The sequence below is a fragment of the Melanotaenia boesemani genome, chromosome 5 (assembly GCF_017639745.1).
Source record: "Melanotaenia boesemani isolate fMelBoe1 chromosome 5, fMelBoe1.pri, whole genome shotgun sequence".
In the NCBI taxonomy this organism is placed as follows: domain Eukaryota; kingdom Metazoa; phylum Chordata; class Actinopteri; order Atheriniformes; family Melanotaeniidae; genus Melanotaenia; species Melanotaenia boesemani.
In genome coordinates, this window is record NC_055686.1 from 16238122 (window position 1) to 16259876 (window position 21755).

Here is a 21755-nt window from a genome sequence, read left to right on the forward strand (position 1 = left end):
TAAGGGGTGGGGTGGGGTGGGGGGCAGACCAATAGGGAGAAGGAAGGGGGAGAACTGAGGAGAGAATAAACAGAGAGGTTACTGAGTAGTGCCCATTCTCCTATTCATAGCAAGCAGCTCTTTGCCAGTTGACTGAGTTTGCACCCCCACTACGGCCCATCCCTGCTTTCTCTAATGTGCTGCTTCCCTATTTTTTCCCAGACAGGGCGGTTACAGTAAATAAAAACAACTTGTTCAGTCAGGTCAATGTTGTGACATGCATAGAAATGTTGTCCTCACAAGCCTCAGCACTTTCAGGGCCTGACTCAGAGTTTGAAACAGATGATAGCATGATGTGCAGTGGAAAAAGTACAGGATACTTGGGCAATATATTTTCCATGCACAAAACCCTCCTTTTGTAATAATCTATGTACTTTGTTTAAAAAAAAACAAACATTCTGCAGGTGCTCCTGATGATTGTCTGCTGTGTGTGTTTTTTACATAGGCCGTAGGATGTTTTCTGTTTCTGTGCAGGTGTGGCAGCTTGTTGTCTCGTCTTTTCTGTTTGTGTTTGGCTGTACAGTTGTTGTCTTTGCCTTCATCTTCCCCTTTTCTCTTCTGTTCACTCTTTCCTTTCTTTTGCCCCACCTGCCAGGTCCAACATTATCACATAAACTCAACAATAAATTCATTTTAAAGTAAAGAACAATACTTAAGTATTAAGAGAAGTCTTATATGCATTAAGATCTCTTGGCAAAGCACATTTGTTTGGCACAACACGGTAGCCAGACCATCGTTCTGCTGTTACAAAAAAAAATTAATAATTCACATCGGAAAAGCATTTATCTGCCCTGAAAGCCATAAAATTATTAGAAAGTTCATAGGAAACAATTAAACCTCTAACATCGATGGCCTGTGATTCAAGTGTGCTATGCAATCATGTTGGTCCTTCAGAAAAAAAATGATGCCCATCAGTATAATGAGGATTAAAAAAAAATCTCCAAATACACTATTATTCCGTGTTTGATCCAGAAGTCCAGTCAAAGTTCATCACAGGATCTGCAACTACTGGTGTCAGAGTGCATGTTTCTGCACTAAGACAGATACACAAATTTGACCTTCATGTGAAGAGTGGCAGTTTAAGGCCTTCTTTACTTCAGCTACTTGATTTCTCTTTTCACATTTTTAATGCAGGCATATCATAGCAACTGTGAGCCATGGGAGTAGAAACATAATGGTTTGAGGTTACTTAATGTTTCAGGTTTGAGCCAAAGATTTAAAGATGAAACCTGCATCAAGAGATTTTCTATATGAAACCTGAAATGTATGTGGACTTCTCAACAGAATAATGATCCTCTGTATACTAACAAAGAATCAACAAAGAACCATTAAATAAACTTAGGGATTGTGTTTATATTGTTTGCTTTGTGTTGCATACTTTGTATTATATGGGTGTTGTTTGTATTGTACTATATTATATGGTTTGTTTGTTTTTCTCTCTCTTTCTAACTTCTTCCTTTCTTTTTTTCTTGAAAAGCCCAACCAGGGACAAGATTTGTAAATTAGCTTAATGATATATACTCTATATGCAAAACATCAGTGATTTTATACGTCCTCTATGCCTGTGACAGCTGACAAAGATTCAAATTTAGTTCCTTTTAGTGTGAAAGTGAAGATATTTGCTTTACAGCTCTACAATGACAATGATTTAAATATTAGATTTTAGATCTCACATGAGGCATACAGTGGATCACATGACATGAACAACCAAGAGAACTATAAAATTCAAATTGAAAACAATTCTACTTTGCTGTCCATTCAGTAGTGGCACTTGACATGGTGTGCAGAAAATGCTTAAAAGTAAGGTGTATTCTGTATTTGCTTTGAACAGTTAAATTCTTAGGTATATTTTACAATTGCACTGGTAAAGAAGCTATCTTGCTTTCAGGGTAGTTTTAATCACAGCAATATTAAATGAGACTAATTTGAAGCATTCATTTAGAAAACAGGAACTACATTAGCACATGAAAAATGTCTGCAAGCGGTGCATGCAACTGTTTTAACGTTTGTGCATGCTCTCTAATACAGCATGACAATAAAATTCACATAGAATGTGTCATAACCAGGAAAAGGATCCATTAAAGTTTCTTAAACTTAAGCTGAATCCAGCTTAAGTTTTTTACTGAATGATGCAAGACTTTGGCATGTTGTGGTTGGACTCTCTCCCTGTGAAGGAGGTGTGTGAGAAGCAACAAAAGAATGAGGTTAATTATAACCTTTACAAGACTGCCGAGAGCCCTGCGAAGAGAAAAAATAAGTGTGAGCAATAATCAAGAGGCTGTTTGATTTCATTTAAAAGCTGTTTTGGAAGTTTTACAATGATTATATTTGAGATTTGAACACATCATTATTAAATATATCATTTCTGCCCCTTCTGTGGTTGCAGTTAAGTTGAAAGTTTCCTCACAGGAATTTCACTGACAATGACTCTTTTATCTGGATCTGCTAAGCAGACAAACAAGAGTTGCGAAACAATCACTTATGTGCGTACTTTAGTCAAGACCCAGCCTGTGATTGGATCTACAAAAAGGCTTTTCGACTATTGCTCACATTTCATCATGACATTTGTTGAGTTGATTGCCATTAACCCCTTGACACCTGTTGTCTCAAATTTGTGACAAACCATTTAAAAAAATTCCAACAATGATAAGGTCTTTTAATTAAGAAAGTTGTGCAAGGTTCATACAGCATTGTCTGTGTATCACATGATACTTGAGATCAGAGTCATTGTCCACTTAACAAAGCAGTTCTACAAAGGACTATTATAAGTGCCTGTAATAAAATCTTATCCTTTTCAGGTGTTTGCAATACAGATTCTCTCTTATTTCAGACTGTGAACTCTTTTTCAGGACTTTCTCCTTTTAAGCACTTTAAACCACTAATGCACCCCATTTAATCAAATAATGTACATAAAACTAATGCAGATAAGTTTAAGTTTTACTAACTCACATTTGGTAAAAGTCAGTTCCCCACAATGTTTGGACATGGTGTTAAATGTCAATAACAACTGAATTTAGTAAAATCTTTCTAACACAATGTAAAAATATGAAAATATGTGTCAGGACTGGACAGCAGGCTGGCCAGTGCAGCATCTACACTCTTTTTATTAGAAACTGCACTGCTGTTATTCAAGCAGAATTCCATTTGAGAAACAAGCAGTTTGGATGGCAGCACATGTTACTTTAAAACCTTGACATGATGTTCAGAATCATTGGTGCCTTCATAGATGTGCAAGTTATCTGTTCCATGTGCGCTAATACAACAATATACTATTGCTTATGAAATGTACGAAGACAAGAAGCAGGGTGGTCTTGTTCACTCCTCTTTAGGGCAGAATATAATGGTCTATGAACTCAAAAAGCAATCAAAAATTTGGATTAACTGGACTGCAGATCAGTTTACACTTTACATTAGTCCATATTTAATGAGTTTAGTCCCACAGAAGGCAGAAGCAGTTCTGGATCTTGTGATCTTTAATATTTTCTTACTGACTTAGCCTTGTCTGGCCATTTATGGTATTTATTTTGCATTAATGATCACTCAGAATTCTCTAACAACCTGTTTCTTGGTTTTAGGGTTAGTGTGAAAATGGGTTTTTTGAGCTGTAAACAATCCAGTATTACTTAATTGTGATGAAAACCACCTATACTGTTGATAAAATTTGTATATATATATATATATATATATATATATTTTTTTTTTTTTCATTATGTAAAAAAAGGGATTTTGTGGGTAAAAAAATGACTCATGGGCTGCACGGTGGTGTGGTGGTTAGGACCGTGGTCTCACAGCAAAAAGGTAGCTGGTTCAAGCCTCAGCTAGGGGGAGGTTGGAACTGGGGGGCGGTGGCCTTTCTGTGTGGAGTTTGCATGTTCTCCCCTTGTATGCATGGGTTCTCTGGCTTCCTCCCACAAGACATGCATGTTAGGTTTATTAGTCACTCTAAATTCTCCCTAGGAGTGAGTGTGAATGGTTGTTTGTGTACCTGTGTTGGCCCTGTGATGGACTGGTGACCTGTCCAGGGTGTACCCTGCCTCTTACCTGTTAATTACTGGGTTAGGCTCCAGCTTCCCTGCAAACCTTAATGGGCAAAGCGGTCAGAGAATGAATGAATGAATGCATGAATGAATGAATGAATAATGGCTCATGACATTCCCTACAGGGTAAAACCAGGTTTTGTTTTTCGGGATGTAGAGCTCTACTTGGTGCTTGTCACGAGAAAATTTTAAAAACCTCACAGCTCTCCAGAGCCTGCTGGAGATGTTGACAGGCCAGTGCAACAGTGCTAACGGCTCAGACTGATACGGTTGAGGACCACCTTGTTCTTGTCTAGCTGAGGAGACTCTGGAAGGGGAAAGTCTTCCACCTCAAATACCGCTCTGTGGTGTAGGTGCTTTGTGAATCTCGCTTTGCTTCTTGCTAGTGGCTACTGAGCTGCTGTCTGTCAATCATTTCTGCCTGTGTATCCTGACCCGACCACTCTCCGTTCCCTGATCATCCCACATCTCCCACCCCAACCCTTGCAGTTTCAGGCATTTTTCAGAATTTGGCAGGTGGGAGGGGGTGAATCCAAACCTCTGTGCTTGAAGTCGCCATTATCGTTGTGCAAAGTAGGTGTTTGTCTAAACATTTCAATACATCTGCGAACAGAAATAGTTTCCCCTGGTTTAGAAGCTCATATCATCCTCATGGAGTCTGTTTCTGACCGTTTGAGCAGACATTTGCACATCTGTGGCCTGCTGGAGGTCATTTTGCAGGGCTCTGGCAGTGCTCCTCCTGTTCCTCCTTGCACAAAAGCGGACTTAGCGATCCTGCTGCTGGGTTGTTGCCCTCCTACGACCTCCTCCACGTCTCCTGATGTACTGGCCTATCTCCTGGTAGCGCCTCCATGCTCTGGACACTACACTGACAGACACAGCAAACCTTCTTGCCACAGCTCGCATTGATGTGCCATCCTGGATGAGCTACACTACCTGAGCCACAATTGCCTATAATTTCCACCTGTTGTCAATCAGTGTTGCTTCCTAAGTGGACAGTCTGATTTCACAGAAGTGTGATTGACTTAGAGTTACATGACTTGGAGTTACACCTTGTCATAACACCACTATGTGTGTGTGTGTGTGTGTGTGTGTGTGTGTGTGTGTGTGTGTGTGTGTGTATAAACAAACTTTTAACTGAATCATATCACACACCAGGAATCATGGTGTGGAATCTGACTGTACAAAACTATGAGTGTTGAATTTAGTGTTTAAATTTTATTTATTTTTTATACATAAAAACGGTCAAACAAGCTGTTAGTTCCAGGTTTTGGTGAGATATGTTTTAATTGGAAATTACTATGGAAAGGTGCAGATTAAGACACAATAAAACAAATTCAATTTTTTTTGTTTTTTTTTTATTTTAGTGAATAATGTCTTGTCATAGGCAATTACTCATACGCTGTTATAAGAGAAATAACAGTTTTATTTACACTTTATTAGCTTGTCGTGTCGGGATGTTTGGAGCTCTTTAAATCGTGCCGCTTACCTCGTGCTGACATGTCCTATCCTGTGATTGGCTGAAATCGTAGAGGGGCGTGTCCGATTGCGTCACATAATAGAGAGAGTTGAAAGCTTACAGAGAGGGTGAGATTAAGTGGAAGGCAGGCGCAGAAGCAGACTTCTATATCCGCCAGACGAACGGTGCCAGCTGCTAGCTAAGTTAGCCACAGTGGACAGCAACTAGCTTCAGAGTCCTAGCTCATTTACAGCATATGAGGGACTGAGCAATAGAGGCAGAGTGTGTGTGACTGTGTGTCGATGCTTCAAGCGCCCGCTCGGCCGTCCCGAAGTGATTCCTTGTGTCTGTGTGTTCCTCAGTGTGTATGCGCGTGAGTGTGTGTGTATATTTATACATATACATATAAGCCCACCTTTCTATCTTCCTCATCCACCCACCAGCGTGGCTGTAAATGAGTGTGTGGGGTTAGCAGGCAAAGAAGAAACACATATAAACACTAAGATTGTCGACTGTTTACACTCGGTGTCCGGTTACTTGGCAGTGGATTCACATCACTTACTGATACCGACAAAGCACGTGAGTACTAACGTGTGAGTGACTATGTATGAATGAAAGAATCATGTGCATAATTTGGTTGCATTTTACTGAGAGACAAACCGTTCCTCCACTGTAGCTGGAAGGCTAAATGACTGAACTGTCTTGCATGTGTCTTGCTGCCAACGTGGTAACAGATACTTGTTAATACACAGTTGTTAACCAGTGATATTTGCAACCTCTTTCTTTGACTGCACCACATACAACTCATTTAAAAAGTATATTCCTGTCTAAACACTTGTGCCAAATGCGGAGGGGAAAACCAAAAAAATAAATAAATAAAAACAAACAAAAAAAAGAATCAGCTTGATTTTTAGTCTGACAAAACTGTCACTACAACCACTATAGCAGAAAAAAAAAAGTGGCACCACTTTACCTTAAGGGTGGCAAGGTTTTTTCTTTGTAGTTTTAGAATGGGCAATAAATACACGTTAACACACTGAAACTTGCAGACTGTATAAGAAGCTTATTTTCTTGTAAGCCACACATAAAAGGAAGCTATTGAGACTGTGAGGCTAACTTTTCCTCACTGATTGTGATCTACATAATCAGAGACAAATTTGCTTTTTTTTACCTTTGAACCTGTACAAGCTTTTCTGTCATTTTGGAATCATTTCAATGTTTGTTTACCCTTAAACAACCTTTACTCTGCGTCACAACAGAGGTACTTTACATGCTGAACAGCTGTCCCATCCCAAGCTCAGGGCGACCCAGTGGGAGCTGTGCAGCGATCTTGCCAAATATGGTTACTTTGATAAATCATAAACAGAATCCACAGTATATATTCTAGAAAAAAACGTTTGGGTGCAGTTGTCTGAAGTCTTTGAAAGCGACTGAGTGGCCTTGTGTGTTTGATGGACACGTGCCACTCACACAAAACTAAAAGCCTTGATCATCTCAGAAGATATTTTTGTGGACAAAACTGTCGCAATGTAGCATTTGGGCCAAAAGAACAAAATGTTTGACAAGTTAAATTCATTGGAAAGATAAAAAAAGAGACAGATGAAATTCAGTGATAAATGTAGCATAGGAGAGATTTAAACAAGCCTCCAAAACCTTGGACAAACCTTGCTAATGGAGAGCTGTGAATAAGACAGGAGAAGGCGAGATTGGTGAGGACACCACCTACACAGGAGGAGGCAGAAATTACTCAGGTGTGCAGAGTGCAGGCAGAGAGGGACCGATGTCACAAGCTGTTCTGATTACAAAATTGAATAAAAAAATAAATATTACTGCATTGCATAATGTAATTTTATATTCTTTGCATTTTATAATTAAATTACACAAATATTCCAGAAGCAAAGTTTCATTGAGTCCAGTTTGCTGCTTTAGTACATGATAGTTAAGGTATAGGGAATATATATATATGTAAACGTTATATTATAAAGTGCCAATTTAACCTGCTTTACATGTGTTTTTCATTTACCCATCCACACAGATCTTCTTTTGTATATGTGAACTTTATTTACAGTGTACAGCACTGGTGAAGTCACTAGAAGTTGTATGAAATTCAGTGTATTGCTCAAGGACACTGACATGTGGACACAACAAAGATAAAAAAAAATCAAACTACCAACCTTCCGGTTGGAAGGTGATCACTACCAGCAGAGCCACAGTCATCCTATGATTAACCACCATGATGCACTGACAGAATGGAAATCCTTAGTGTTATATAAGACTGTTATCTTTGTTTAAATATCCTTAGAAAATGCAGGGATATATTTTATGTGTTGCTATTTATTCAGATGCTGAGATATCATTTTTGGTTCATATCATCCAACTCTATTTTGTACATCTGCTCCACCTTTGTTATAGTTACACTGTATTGTATTTGAGACTATTTGCTAGACTTTTCTTGGTTAAAAAGAGAGTAAAAGTTTTTACAAATAGTTCCTGCTTTCAAGGAAATCCAAGGCCGGGGCTCAAGTAACATTTACAAGAATGAAGAATTGTGTAAGAAATGTTTTTCTAATGTATTGTATATCCTAAAGAGGAGCCCGTAGCAGCGGGAGGATGAAGCATCTTGTTGACACAGCTGCTAAAGTGGCTGACTCTGAGTGATGGTCAAAGTCAAGATCATTGTGTTACAGTTCTCCACAAATTATTATACTTTGTTTAATAATCATATTACCTGTTTTTTTATTAGAGGATATTAGACCTATTACAGAATGTTTTTTTTTTAAACAGCTTGTTAATTTTAACCTTTAAGGGACCACACAAGCCAGTTTTTCGTCCAGTCACACATGTTTGTTTTGCACTTGAAGTTAGCTTTAGTAACCATGCTATGTCTGTTTAAGGTTGTGTAGTTGAGGATATTCTACATCACAATAAAACTCCTTACTGCCTCACTGCTCTGAGACAGCAAATTCTAAATGACAATGATTCTTGCATCCTAAACATTTATGGTTCAGAATACAAGAATCTGGACGGTTTTATGGAAGCATATCAGGTCGCTAACTGTCTGACGTAACCTGCTTTAGTTAGTCTGTTAGTGCAAGGTCATGAAGGTGTTTTGACTAAAGTTGTGTAGATCAGTGGGCATTAAGACTCTCAATCTCTAATAAAATAATTACGTTTTCAGAAATGACTTTTGTTTGAATGTACGTTGTCTCCTGCTAAGCAGTTACTCTGATCAGAAAGATTTGTGTGCAACACAATCTCACGTTCAGCACATAAACTAATGGTTGGTCTGGAGCAGCACATTTTGAAGCTATGGGGACAAGCTTATAGTAGTGATCTGGTGGTTTGGATGTTTCTTGGCGAGTGCTTTTAAGAATAAACAAAGTCCTTATTTAGAGGCTGGAGGGGTGGTGGAGGATTACAACTCAGAACATGCTTTAGCTGTAAGTTAGAAATGATCACCTCTTAGCTTCTGGACTTGTCACTGACAACAGTCAAAATGGTTCTTTTCATCTTTGGTCCAGAACACATGACATCTAGTTCTTCCCGAAAAGACCTTAAACACTGATTAGTGTGACCACAGGACAAGCTTTTACTAAACAATGGTCCCAAATGCCTCAGAGTCAAGAGAAGTCACTGAAGAGAACAGTATATTTGAAAGTGCCATGTGTGAATGTAACTGTGTAGTAGTGCTTGATAAAGGTTTCAAACAATCACCTCTTATTCAGGAATCATAGTTCTTGATGCAGTGCCATCTGCGAAGTTGGATCTGATTACAATAGTGTTTCGCCCCTGACAACTGAGTGGCATGGATTTATTTTCAGTATAGATGCAGCTTCCATGATTCTAATAGTTTCCTCCAGTGTTGTTTAATGATACAATGTACCGTAAAGAGAGAAACATTCAAATCCCACCGCGGTCTTTCTTCAAAGAACATTGTTTTTAAAGACGTTTATGGGTTTTGTCACACATATATTGAGAACTTTGACAGCCTCTGCCCATCTTTGCTTCTAAAAGACTCAATTTCTCTTAGATGCTACTTAAGTGTCAAATCATGAGTCACTTGTTGACATTAATCAAGTCATTGTAACAGCTCTAGTATTCTCTTATCTTTTTTAGTTTTGGACTAGACTTATGGTGTAGAGTTTGTACCTTTCCAAGTGTTTTTAACTGTGGTGTACATTTTATTTACAACAGTATGTATTTGGTGACTCGTCCCGGCAGGTTGTTGTTGGCTGAATTTGGTGCACACATAAGCAGCATACCTCTTTCTGGAGATCTTGAGCTATGGTAATGCATTTGTGCATCACTATAATAGGAAAACCTGCTTGTATTACTCACAGGTTTATGAGTTTACAGCAGTGGAGGAAGTGGCCCCGAGTGTGCTCGTGACGTTTATTGCATGGTACTTTTTTTTTGCTAGCCTGTATGTCGCTGTGCAGCATGAAAAGGTAACACTGTCTATTATTGCACAATTGCCGGCAGTTAGCTGGATGCATGCATTTGCACAGAGATTAGCCAAGTAGGGTGAAGTTGAAGCTGTGGACAGGTTATGTGTGTCTGTGTGTCACAACATTCATCTCTAAGAACTTTGATCTCTGTGAGTTTTATGTGTGAACCCAAAGTCCCTGTTGGTCTTTCATGCTGTCCAGAACACAAAGGTTGGTCCCAGTAACCGTTAAGTTTAAACAGAGGCATGTTTGAAGCATGCAGCTGTACCAAAGTGATTTTCTTTACTGTCTGATATATAGCCATGGTTATTAATTTAGTTTGATTTAGGGCTGGGCGTTTAATCGATAAAATCGATTGCAGAATTATTTCTGCAGATTTATCGATTTTATCAATTAATCGCCCAGCCCTAGCTCATGCTTTGTTTTGTTTTGTGGGATTTTTAGAGACTGGGAGAGGAAAAGAAGGTCATGGAGTGCATTTGGAAAAAATAAAAAACAAACAGTTCCATTTAGCCTTCTAGCCATAACTGAATTCAGTGTTGTGTTTTAGCCATGCTAAAACTGATACGCAGTTGGGATGAGTTCTGTGGTAAAGTTTATCGCGTTGCAGTGCCATGACAGTAATATAAAGGGTTGTATAATGTTACATGTTAGTGTTACATTTGGAGAAACAACCAGACCCTTGACAGAATTGTGTGTTCTCTAAAAATGTGCCGAAAACTACCAAAATATTATCTCCTATAATGACTACTGTCTTTCTGAGTTGATGCTATAAATCTGAGTTGACACTTTCTTGGTGCCTTCCCACTGAAATGGGAAGGTTTTGTGAAAGTTTGTAACAATGAAGACTTTGAAACTGGATCAGACTGTTCTGGAGCCAAATGAACAGCTTCAGCCAGCTTTCTGTCTTCCTTCCTTGTTGTCAGGGCAGCAGAGGAAGCTGTAATGCTCACAGAAATGAAAGAAACGTGGCTGAAAAAATAGGTTCTTTAACATCTTTGGTATCTTGCAAGAATTGAATAGATAACAGGTTTGAAGTGAAACTTCCTCTTGTCTAGAATTAGAATAACCCTGCTATCTCACTCATTTTCATGAACTCAGCAAAAGGCAAAGGTCACATTCCTGTGGCCTAGTTGGGATTTTTAGAAGCCTATTATATGGGTCGGTGGTATTTTTGCCAAAAGGCTCCAGCTTTTTGCCTTACATTGCTTGAGTTTGCATAGAGTCATTAAATAGAGGATGAGCTTACCAATTAACTAAAACAAAAATTTAATCCAGTACCTAATGCCTCCCAGGCCTATAGTGGAGAACAGCAAACCTGAACGCAGATAAAGGTTATAAAAAGTTTAATAGAGCAAAAACATAAAGACAAGTATAGCCCAGACAGGGGTCAAGGGTCCCCTGTTTATATACATATGTATCTATATTGATCTATTATATAATGTTAATAGGCACAGATAGATTATTTATAGTAAAATAAATATTTGTAATAAGACTTGTTTACACATTTTAAATGTATCTATATTGATATATGATAAAATGAATATATGTAAATAACATATATAAATGATCTCATATATATTTATACACACACCTTATATATTTCTATGTAAATAACAAAGTAAACATGTATAGTTAATAGTACACATATTTATGTTTATATTCATAGTTGATATATTTAATTTGATCTAGATTAAAACAATTAACTGTAGAAAATATGCAGGACTTTCCATTTATGTTGTGATCATTTTATTTCTGTATATCTGTTTTGTTTCGTTGTTCTATCTGATTCACTATTTTAACTGTTTGATTGAAATAAAGTTATTCCTATTATTTATTTATTTACATCTTATGAGTAAATGTAGACGTCACCTCGCTGCCTGCTTGCTTAGCAACCTTGAGTCAGGCTTTCTTTTGTGTAATCATTACAATGTGATTGCATGTATTGGGATTCTTAGGCTGACATGAACTCTGATGCCTGACCCAGTAAATCACGATTAGACGAAACATACTACATACTACAAGTAGAATTTTTTATTTTTTCCATGACTTGTTTAAAGACACACTGTATTCTGATGCAGCGGGTACAATAACAACACAGTTTAATGCGCTCCACTTCTTGATAACGATACGTGGGTTACCCTATGTTGGTTGGATTTTGTCCTCCATGATTGGGTTGTTTTGTCTTCCAGGTGCAGTTTGGACAGAGTGACAGAGAAGATATAAGTTAATGTTTGACATAAGACAGAATGCTTGTCAACACTTAAACAGTAAGCAGATGAATCAGATTAAACTGCATGATAAAGATACAACTGCTGGCTGAGTGTCGGCCTCAAAGTCGGATATTGATTAGAGTATTTACTATAATCGTTATCTTTAACTCTTGGCTGAAGTTATATAAATGTGTGATATTGCACCAACAAGCATAGTTTACTTATCCTTTAACAGTTAGTGACTTTTGAAGTTGCATTTTATTGTGTTTTCACTCACTGATTATTTGATTTGATAATGAGAATTTGGTCTTGTCGTTGATAAGGTGAGACCCTTTGATTGAACATGGATTATAGTGAAGGTGAACAGTAACTCTGAATCTACAAACTGATTCAAAATAGGAGGGTGTTGATGAAGAAGTTTCCATGCTCAGTGCTTGGTAAGATCGCCCCCGGCTATTATCACTGCTTGTAAAAGCTTGTAGCACCGAGGAGTGTTTGAAGTGTTTTTAACACGTTCTACCTTCAGGAGGCTTGTAGTTCTGTGATATTTCTCTGGCCTTTTGCATGCAATGCTTGAGATCTGTAAGGGTTGTGACAAAATCTCAGATTGTGCTACTTTACGATAAATCACCGACTTGTTTAGGATCGTTATCTTGTTGTAGAAGCTATCGATTTTACAGATTTCACTTCTAATTTAATTAATTGGGGAATATCCCCACTCCTCTTGCTGTAACCAAAGCCCATACCATGATTGACCCTCCACCATGCTAAGCAGTTGGAAGGATATTGTTTTTCATAAAAATTCAGCATCTTTTTGAGTAAGATTTGGGTTTAATCTGCAGTTACAGTAACAAGCAGTTTTCTTCCAAAAAAAAGGAACAGACAGTTGTTTCCTCAAACACGTTTCCTGTCTTCTTTTGGCTTTCTTATGCTTTGTGGGCATTAGTGGTGTTAATTTCGGTTGTGTAACTTTAATAAGCGGGCCTTTCCACCAAGTGATTGTAGAAAACTTTGGCCATATAAAGCTAATATGTGAGGTTTAGGGAAAGCTAAAAGAGAGCTCAAATAAACTTTTGCACTAAAAAATGATACAAAAACCATGTTTTATCTTTATGCCTTATAGATTTATGCTCTTATAGCAGCAGTTTTTTTTCTTTTGCAGTAATTCATCCTGTTTCATAGCTCATAAACCACCTGCCGATCATTGTGGGCTGACAACACTTGATTTGTTCTTAAAGCATCCTAAGCAACATTTCTAAAGATTTGTTTTCGTGTCTGGTTGGTCATAGTCCTCTGTGTTTGGTTAGATGTGTGTTCATCAGATTCAGATCAACAATGTGACATTCCAGCAGCTCAAATTGTATGGCTACCGTAGGAGCCTTCCACCATCCTACATTCCTCTCCTACCACAATATCTTTCATAACATTTCTTCATTGCGTTTTGGCAAAGCAACTCTCCCTACTTATGAGTCACTTTCCACAGTATTATTATATTGCTGGATGCATCCGCTTGTGTAGGGAGACAAAATGAAAGGAAGGAAAAGGTGGTCATTTACTCTCCAGAGCTGTTACAAACTGGAGACATGAGTAAGAGGACATCATCAGTTTAGGACAGATGTTTAGCAATGAGAAGGCAAATGGAGAGAAAACTCTGACCTTTGTTTTTATTTTTAATGCGTTTACTATGACCGGACCTTGAATGTTGAAGAGGGAGCGAAGCGTTCGTCTCAAGCACAGACTGTAATGTCACATTAGAAATTCAGAGTTTACCAGAAAAGTGGTGGGTAACCTTGTGATGTGTTTACGGTGCAATTTTAGCACAGAATGTACATTAAGTAAGAAAAAAGGAGGAGGGGGCACACTTCTAAGTTGTCTGTTTGACATCATCATCGTCATCTAGAGCCACGCAGTAAAGAAATGAGGGTATTTTCAGTCACTGAATCAGTTGTCATTTATGATTCTGCACACCTGCTGAACCACCTCTCTGCATAATTTCGGATGGTTTTTTTCTGTGTGTGCTGCAAAACCTCCCAAACATCACCAGATTTTGGAAGATCAAACAGAATCATAGAAGATGACAGATCGCGTCTTAAATAAGCTGCTATTAATGCTGCAGGGCTGCTTGCTGGTGGTATTTTACTGTTTTTTAATGTTATAATCTTATGTTTTAATGATTGAACTAAACATGCAAATATGTTGTAGTATTGATAATAGTACGTGGACTGTCCTGCATGGGATGTTGAAAATTTCCGTTCAGTATAGATCATGTGACTGTAAGGTCTATTCTGAAGCTTCAGGCCGCATGTCTTGATGTAGTTAGCATGCCAAGATCAATTAAGGTGTAACTAAAAATGTGCCTAAACTTTTGCACAAAAACAAGCTTTTTTCTAACTTCACAAAATGAAAAGCAGCAGTGCAAAAATAAATAGGACTCGTTTTTAAAGTCTGCTTGTCTAGTCAGCTGTTTCTTGCTGAATTCAGGTCTTGGGAAACTGTATCAGTTTCACTGTGTGTCATTGTTGCTTTTGTGCAGAAACAGTATATCGTTACAGCTTGAGTTTCCGCTGCATGCTATCGTTAGACAGTTTCAAGGCACACATTCAGACTAAAAGCATTCATTAAGTGATTCTTTTTAGGTCCTAATTTGTGGCAACTTACCAGAACATTAATAGTTTCTCACATAGCCAGTCTAAACCAACAGGAGTGATAGGAGAGCTTGCAGGAAAATTTGCCCTTTGCCTTATCCTCCACCTCCTCTTACTATACAGATAGCATCCAGTCTTTGTAATCTAGAGTTTCTGAAGTTTTTCTGCTTTTTCTCCACTAGTCTACCTGCTGCAGGCAGACAGTTTATTTGTTAAAATACAAAAACCAGAAAATGGATAAAAAAGCCAACATGTGTGTTAGAATTCTTATCACTCAAATGTCTATTTGGTTTATTTACCTATAGAAAAGAAACTGCAAGCACACTGGTTTTCTAGTTTGAAGAACACAGGGAAAAGAATTTGAATTTGTGTGTTTAAAATACTGATTTAACTAACAAAAAGTCACAATGTGGGATTTTCACAATTTTCCAGGTCACACCAGCACACCTTTTACATGTCTGTGAATATGTAGGATCATATAAGATTGGCCATTACATGTTGAATAAAATCTTAAAGTTAGGTAAATGACTACATAGGTAGACAGGGGTCACGATGCTTGCTGATTTAGGGACTCTGTACTATTGATCACTACTTATTAATTTAAGAAACCACCATAAATGGAATGCTATAATCATTAGCAGAAACTGAACACAATCATTTAGTCTGCATGTTTCAGTGTGGAGTGAAAATTATAAACTATTTATTTATTTATGACATTTTTGTGTAAAGCTGTTTATTGGCTGCAGTTCCGCGGTCTGACCACAGGGTGGCAGCAACAGACTATCAGTAAAGTTCAGGCCCGTTGTAGTCTGACCAGAAGAAGACGCCTTTCTTTCTGAGTGCTCCTGCGTGTTGAACTGTACACACCAGTGAACGCCCAGCGGATGAGCCATTCATCAACTAGTTGAGGTAGCTGTAGAACAGTTTCCTGCACATGCACACGGGTTAACATGTGTTTATTGTTCACATGTAGCATTCAAGTGGTGTAATTTTATTTTTTTTCGTAATGTCAGTTTATGCAAAATGCCTCTGGTACCCCGTCACCTTGTGGTTGTTGCTCTGGACAAATTTCCCTATAAATGAAAAAAAATATTACTTTATTTTTATGTTCTTTTCTGGTGTACGGCTTTTAAGGGAGATTGGCATTGATTTTGTTTTGTAGTTTTTTTTTTAATTATAGCCTTCGTTTTGCTGTAATTTGGCAAGAAAACTCCACAATCACACCTGAAACTCGTTGTTTTTAATTGGACGCACTTGCAGCTGCTAAATGGAGCAGCTGCTGATTGGGTCTCACCTTTAAGTAACAACCAAAACTGACACCGGTTTCTGTGACAAAATGAGCGTTTTTATTGTCTGTTTTTGTTTATTTATTATTTTTTAAGACAGAAATAACCTCTCATTGGAGCCATCATATATTTGCGTCATGGTAGTTCCTTATATATGAAGCGTGCAGAGCTGAAATGGTGCTACCAATTAAAACAAAAAGGTTCAAAATGGGACTAACTTTTCTTATGCTTCCTGCCATCCTTTCAGCTTAGCTTCTCATTCCCAGTTTCTGTCACTTTGCACCATTTGTGCATTTGATCATCTTCTACAGTATTTCAGGGTTTCTCGTAGGTATTAGTACAAGGCTAATTGGAATATTCTGAGAAAATACCAAGCATTTGCAAGCTGTATGCAATCCTCTGCAGCAGTATAAGAGTTGCTTTAGTGGATTTAATCTTTCAGCATGGTTTGCACCCTTTTTTCCCCCCACTGCATTATAACCTTGAGCCCATTAACACCTAAAGGGACATGTATGTACTTGCACACACATGTTGAGGGCGCCTCAGGTGCCTCTTTCCTTCACCCCTTTCATGATGTTTTAATGATATCAATATATGTTTGAGTAAAAGTGTCTTTTCTCTCCCTTTCAGGATGTCGAGGTTCATTGTGATACGAGGTGGTCTTGGCCTGTTGGCAGTCAGGAGGACATGTCTTATATCTAGATCTGCTTACTCTGCCCCCAAGAGCGAGTATCGACCAATCAAGAAAGTCATGGTGGCCAATAGAGGTAAAATGCTAACATTTCAGCTCTGAACAAGACAAGCATTGAGCCCTGAACAGTTGAATTAAAAGTAGCTGCATGCTGCTATATTAATTCATTTATAATTTAAGAATAAATTAGAAAAAATAGGACTTTTAAAGTCTTCCTGAGGCAGAAGAAGAGTCTCAGATCACTTAAATTTTAATGGCCAGCATTTAGTTTGCCACATGCTAATATTTAAACTGTGGGTGGGGGTTGGGCTGGCTGTCTGGCTACACAAGATAGTTATGTTTGCTTTAACTTATAAAATCGGGCCATTTCTGGAAATATTAGAAACTGGGAGCTGTTACTACAGCCCTCGCTGCATAACCAGGAAGTAAAGTTGTGTATCAGAATGTCAAAACTATGAAAGCAAATGTATATTTAATCCTCTCTGGAACTGATGGGTGAATGGATTTATAATTATAGAGTCAAGAGTTTTCTAAACAAAAAAAAAGGCTATCCGCAGTGTGGTTGTGGCGTGCAGCATTAAAATCACAGAAGTGATTTTGTAATATTTGTAATAACTGGACTCCCTCTTGTTAATGCTATCCAGCGAGGCTGCCACTGTGCAATTATTAGCTCAGTAAGGTGACATGGAGCATTTGGGTGACAAATGTATTGATGTATTGGTTTTTAATGGCTTTTTAGATACTTCTGTTATATTTATCCATGTGGGCACATTTGAAATGCTTGATTGCTGTGTGGGTTTCCAGTATTGTTCTTGTTCTGAGCACATGTGGTGCCCCCCACCTCCCTGCCCTCTTCCCCTGCTGTGCATATACATGCTTGCATTTACATCAGCCCTCTCATGAAGGCTGCATTTGACTGCTTTAATCCATCAGTTTGACTCAAAAGGCTTTGGCCTCTGCTTCTTATTCACACACAGAGGAGCTTTTCATCAATCTCTTTGCTTCACAACAGCATGACGCGATATCAGCATCACATTCACCGGACTGAGTGTGACGAGGAGAGTAGGAGCATCGTATGATGTCAGTCCAAACTCCGCTTCACCAAGCTCATCTTTTTTTTTTCTGCCACTGCTCTTTATTTTCATTCCTTCTCTTACCTTCCTGTCACATGTCCTCTTTTATTTTCCGCTCTTGTCAGTTTTGTGATTTTTTTTTTTTTCCCCCTGAGTGTCTTGCCATATTCCTTTATGCCCCCCCTGTAACTGCTCCTGTTACCTCCTCCTTTCATACTTGTACCTCCTTTGCTTCTTTCCCCACTTCTCTTGTATCTGCATATTTGTCACTTTGTTAAACCTGCTTAACTGTTTCTTTTTGATCCTCCCTCCTTTGAAAACTCATCCCCGCAGTCTTCAGTCTATTCTAAATCAACATTTAATCTGTTTTTCCATACATCTCAAACTCCTTTTCATCCCTTTTATGTTCACACATATACCTTTCTTCAAAACTTGTTTTACTTGCTTACTCTTCACCTTTTCAAAGCTGCATTTCAATGCTGTCCTACCCTTCAAGCAAGAATAAAACATACCAGTTTTTACCAACTAAGCTGTTTTTTTTCCTCTCTTCTAAAAAGTGTTCTGCTTGAAAACAAGTATTTGGCTCCTGTGACAGCAAGATGAAAGTCAGGGAGCGTTTTTGTTGTGTAAAGCTAAGATTATACGCTGTGTTCTCCAACTTTACAAAAACGACTGACTTGTTGCGGTGTGTTTTTACTGTTATGAAGAGCACCAGATGGATTGTTCTTCACACGTCATGTACAGGATGAAAAATTCAGTTTATTTTATTCTCTCAGAGGAGGCATTAGTTGCAGAATGGGGCCAATGCCACAGGGTGTTGAAAAAATAAGGTCTATGCTCATGAAAAATGCATGACGGAAGGGTGAAAACTACACCCTTCGTTTACTTAATCACACACACAATGTGCTGAACAATAAATCAGAAATAAAAGGAATAAAGTCACATGAAATGTGTATGAAGGAAGAACATGGGCAAACGGAGGAAAAATGCAGCAAAGCTGTGCCACCTCCTTCATCATCCATTCCTCATGCACATCTTCCTCATCTTCCAGGTGAAATCGCTATCCGGGTGTTCAGAGCCTGCACTGAATTGGGAATTCGCACCGTGGCCGTCTACTCTGAGCAGGACACTGGACAGATGCACAGGTAATAATTTCTGCCACATTCAAGTCAAATAAATCTCCATTGGTTTAACCAAACTCTTTTAGTTTGGATCATGTAGCAGCTTAAGTTAAATGGTATGTATCAGGGCTACTCCATTCTGTCCTATGAAGGCTGCAATCCAGCAGGTTTTCTGTGTATCCCTGCTCCAACACACCTGACTCAAATTAATAATTGTTCAGAACTTGACAGACTGTAAGATCCATTTAATTTGACTCGTTTATTGAAGCAGGAATACATAGAAAACCTGCTTAATGCATTATATAAACCTTGTAGGACCGAATTGAGTAACCCTGGTAAAGATGGTGCAAATATTCAGGTAATTGCGCTGCTCAGTTTACATGCACAAACTAGTCTAATTATACCTTTGTTCCAGCCTCACCCAACAGTCATCATGCCATCTTTCATGCTCTAATACACACTAAACCAGAAAAGGCTCGTTGGAGTCGTCATTGTAATTGTGAGAGCCTGGAAATGCTGCGCATTTGTCTTTAAAATGTAGAATACAAGGAGCGGGTGCGTTGGGCTGGAAATGCTTCATTTAGCTCCTTTTTGTCTGCATCAGGCTCAAGATGTCTTACCATATAGTTTTACAGTTTCTTTTTATGTTACATGTATTTTTTTTTGTTTGTTGCGGGTTTCCTGAATGTTGTATTTCTTACTGCTGCATTTGTCGGCCAGGCCAGTGTTGGGGAAATTAGATTTTATGTCTCAAGAGTTGCATTTCCTGGTTCAGTTAGGGTTAAACAAAAAATAAATCAAACTAATATAACTCTTTGTAATTTACAGACAGAAGGCAGATGAGGCTTACCTGATTGGGAAAGGCCTGCCACCTGTTGCAGCATACCTGCACATTCCAGACATCATCAAAGTTGCCAAGGTGAGAGACGGTTTGGTAAAGTCATAGTAGTTTTTGACCAGTAAACCCGTTCACCCATTTGTTGTGACGCTTTGTCTGACAGCAGTTTTAATGCTTTGTGTTTTCCTTACCGTTGTATTAGGGAGGGCATGTTGCCCCTCCTAGAAGGTAAAGCTATTTTTATTTAATCAGATTTTTCTATATAGAGCCAAATGACAATAGAAGTCATTTAAAGTTCCCTTTCCTCTAGAACAGGTTCATACTTTGTCATTTTATTAAAAATAAAAAGCACGTCATAGTTGCGCTCTGTATCACGCACAACAAACCTCTGCCCCGATGTGCACAGACACATGTGAGCACACCCCCACCAGCGGACAGAGAGCAGCCATCCACTCAGAATATACTCATCTTTGTAATAACTTGAGGCATATTATGGGTTAAAATTGATCCAGTTTTATAGTTTTTTTTTGTACTGGTAATCTGTTATCTGATATCTAAACTTTAAGAATATCTAGAGCAGCTACACGGAATCATTTCATCAGAACGTTTTAAAAGTTTAACATTTTTTTCGTCTCAGCATTTCAGGTATTTGTTGAAAATTTAGTCCATGAAGTTTGAAAATGTGACAACTGAATTTCAATGTCAAGTGATGACATTAATTCATCATCATCACGTGTGTCACACTAGAAGCACTCAGAGCGCAGACATTTGCTTTTTTTTTTTTTTTTGCAAGTGATTGTGGGCGTTATTTTTGAGTTAGAAGCTCTACTGACAAAATGATCTCTCTCTCCCCATAAAGAATCCCTTTAAAATATTCCTGGATCCAGGTGGCGATCTGCCCCCAAAATCTAATCACTTGTTCGTTATTCAATTTGTAAGATTTCCTGAAAATATAACCAGAATTTGCCTATAACTTTGTGAGCTACGCTGCTAACAGACGCCACCGAATACATGACCTCTGCCTAAATGCTGTAATACCCGTCACAGCTACAGAGCTCATAAAACTTTATAGTTCAGCACAAGTTGGGGTGTATTCTCCTGTTTGCTTGCACTCCCCCTCCTCAAAAAAATTAAAAATAAAAAGGCTTTAAACCTTTCTTCACATAAGAACGCCTGAGATTTTCTAAAGGATATGTTCCAGTTTACAAATACACTTCGCTCGTAGTGCATTTGCTCTCACAGCTGAAAATGTGAAGAAAAGGGAGTGCAGGCTGAACATGTTGCAGGGAATACGGCATGTAAAAGCAGTTTTGTTTGCAAACACCTTGAATGGCCGAGTCTCCCTGATGAATGTTTTTGTTCATTGATAACACATGTATCTGAATAGAGATGAATGCATGAAAGGAATTTGCATGTCAGCAGAAAAGAACATGAAGCGAAGCCTCTCGCCAGCATTTGCTGCAAATGTTCCAAGAACATTGACAATATTCACACATACTCCTGTTTTTCCTCGTTTTTGCAGCCTGAACCACATCATTAAGTCACTGTAAATGTTTGTACCAGTAGGCAACCACAGTGCAGGCAGCCAGTTTCTAATAAAAATCGACAGCAAATTACAAAACGAGACGTATCACCGGTCTGGTTTTTAAAGTGTTTTAAGCAGTTTGTAAATCCCCACTGGCTGTTTCAGAACACTAACAATATGAAAGATGGGATTTATACTAGCTGTTTTGAGCAGATCTATAACGGTCAGCAAAGCGGGCAGCTCCACGGCACAGCCAGCACACGTCCAAGTCCTGGCCTGTGGCACTTTGCTAAAGGCCCTTAAGCTAAAAGACCGATGCTGTTCATATTAATGAAAGTTGCATTCAGTTACACTTTGGCTGCATCTTGGGTGCTTGTCTA

At 38.5% G+C, this 21755-nt stretch overlaps 1 protein-coding gene across 2 annotated transcripts in view; it reads left to right on the forward strand.

The window, feature by feature from the left end:
- The first annotated feature begins 5662 nt into the window (after positions 1-5662).
- pcxb (pyruvate carboxylase b) overlaps positions 5663-21755 on the forward strand; it is a 312844-nt gene continuing 296751 nt past the window's right edge. The window contains exons 1-4 of one of the 2 annotated variants that reach the window (XM_041985524.1): positions 5663-6114; positions 16758-16894; positions 18943-19036; positions 19841-19931. In XM_041985524.1, coding sequence (XP_041841458.1) covers positions 16759-16894; positions 18943-19036; positions 19841-19931 — 321 coding nt within the window. In that variant the 5' untranslated portion in view covers positions 5663-6114; position 16758. Of the gene's footprint in view, positions 6115-15683; positions 15751-16757; positions 16895-18942; positions 19037-19840; positions 19932-21755 lie in introns of those variants that run through there. The other variant, XM_041985525.1, reaches the window with a different exon arrangement.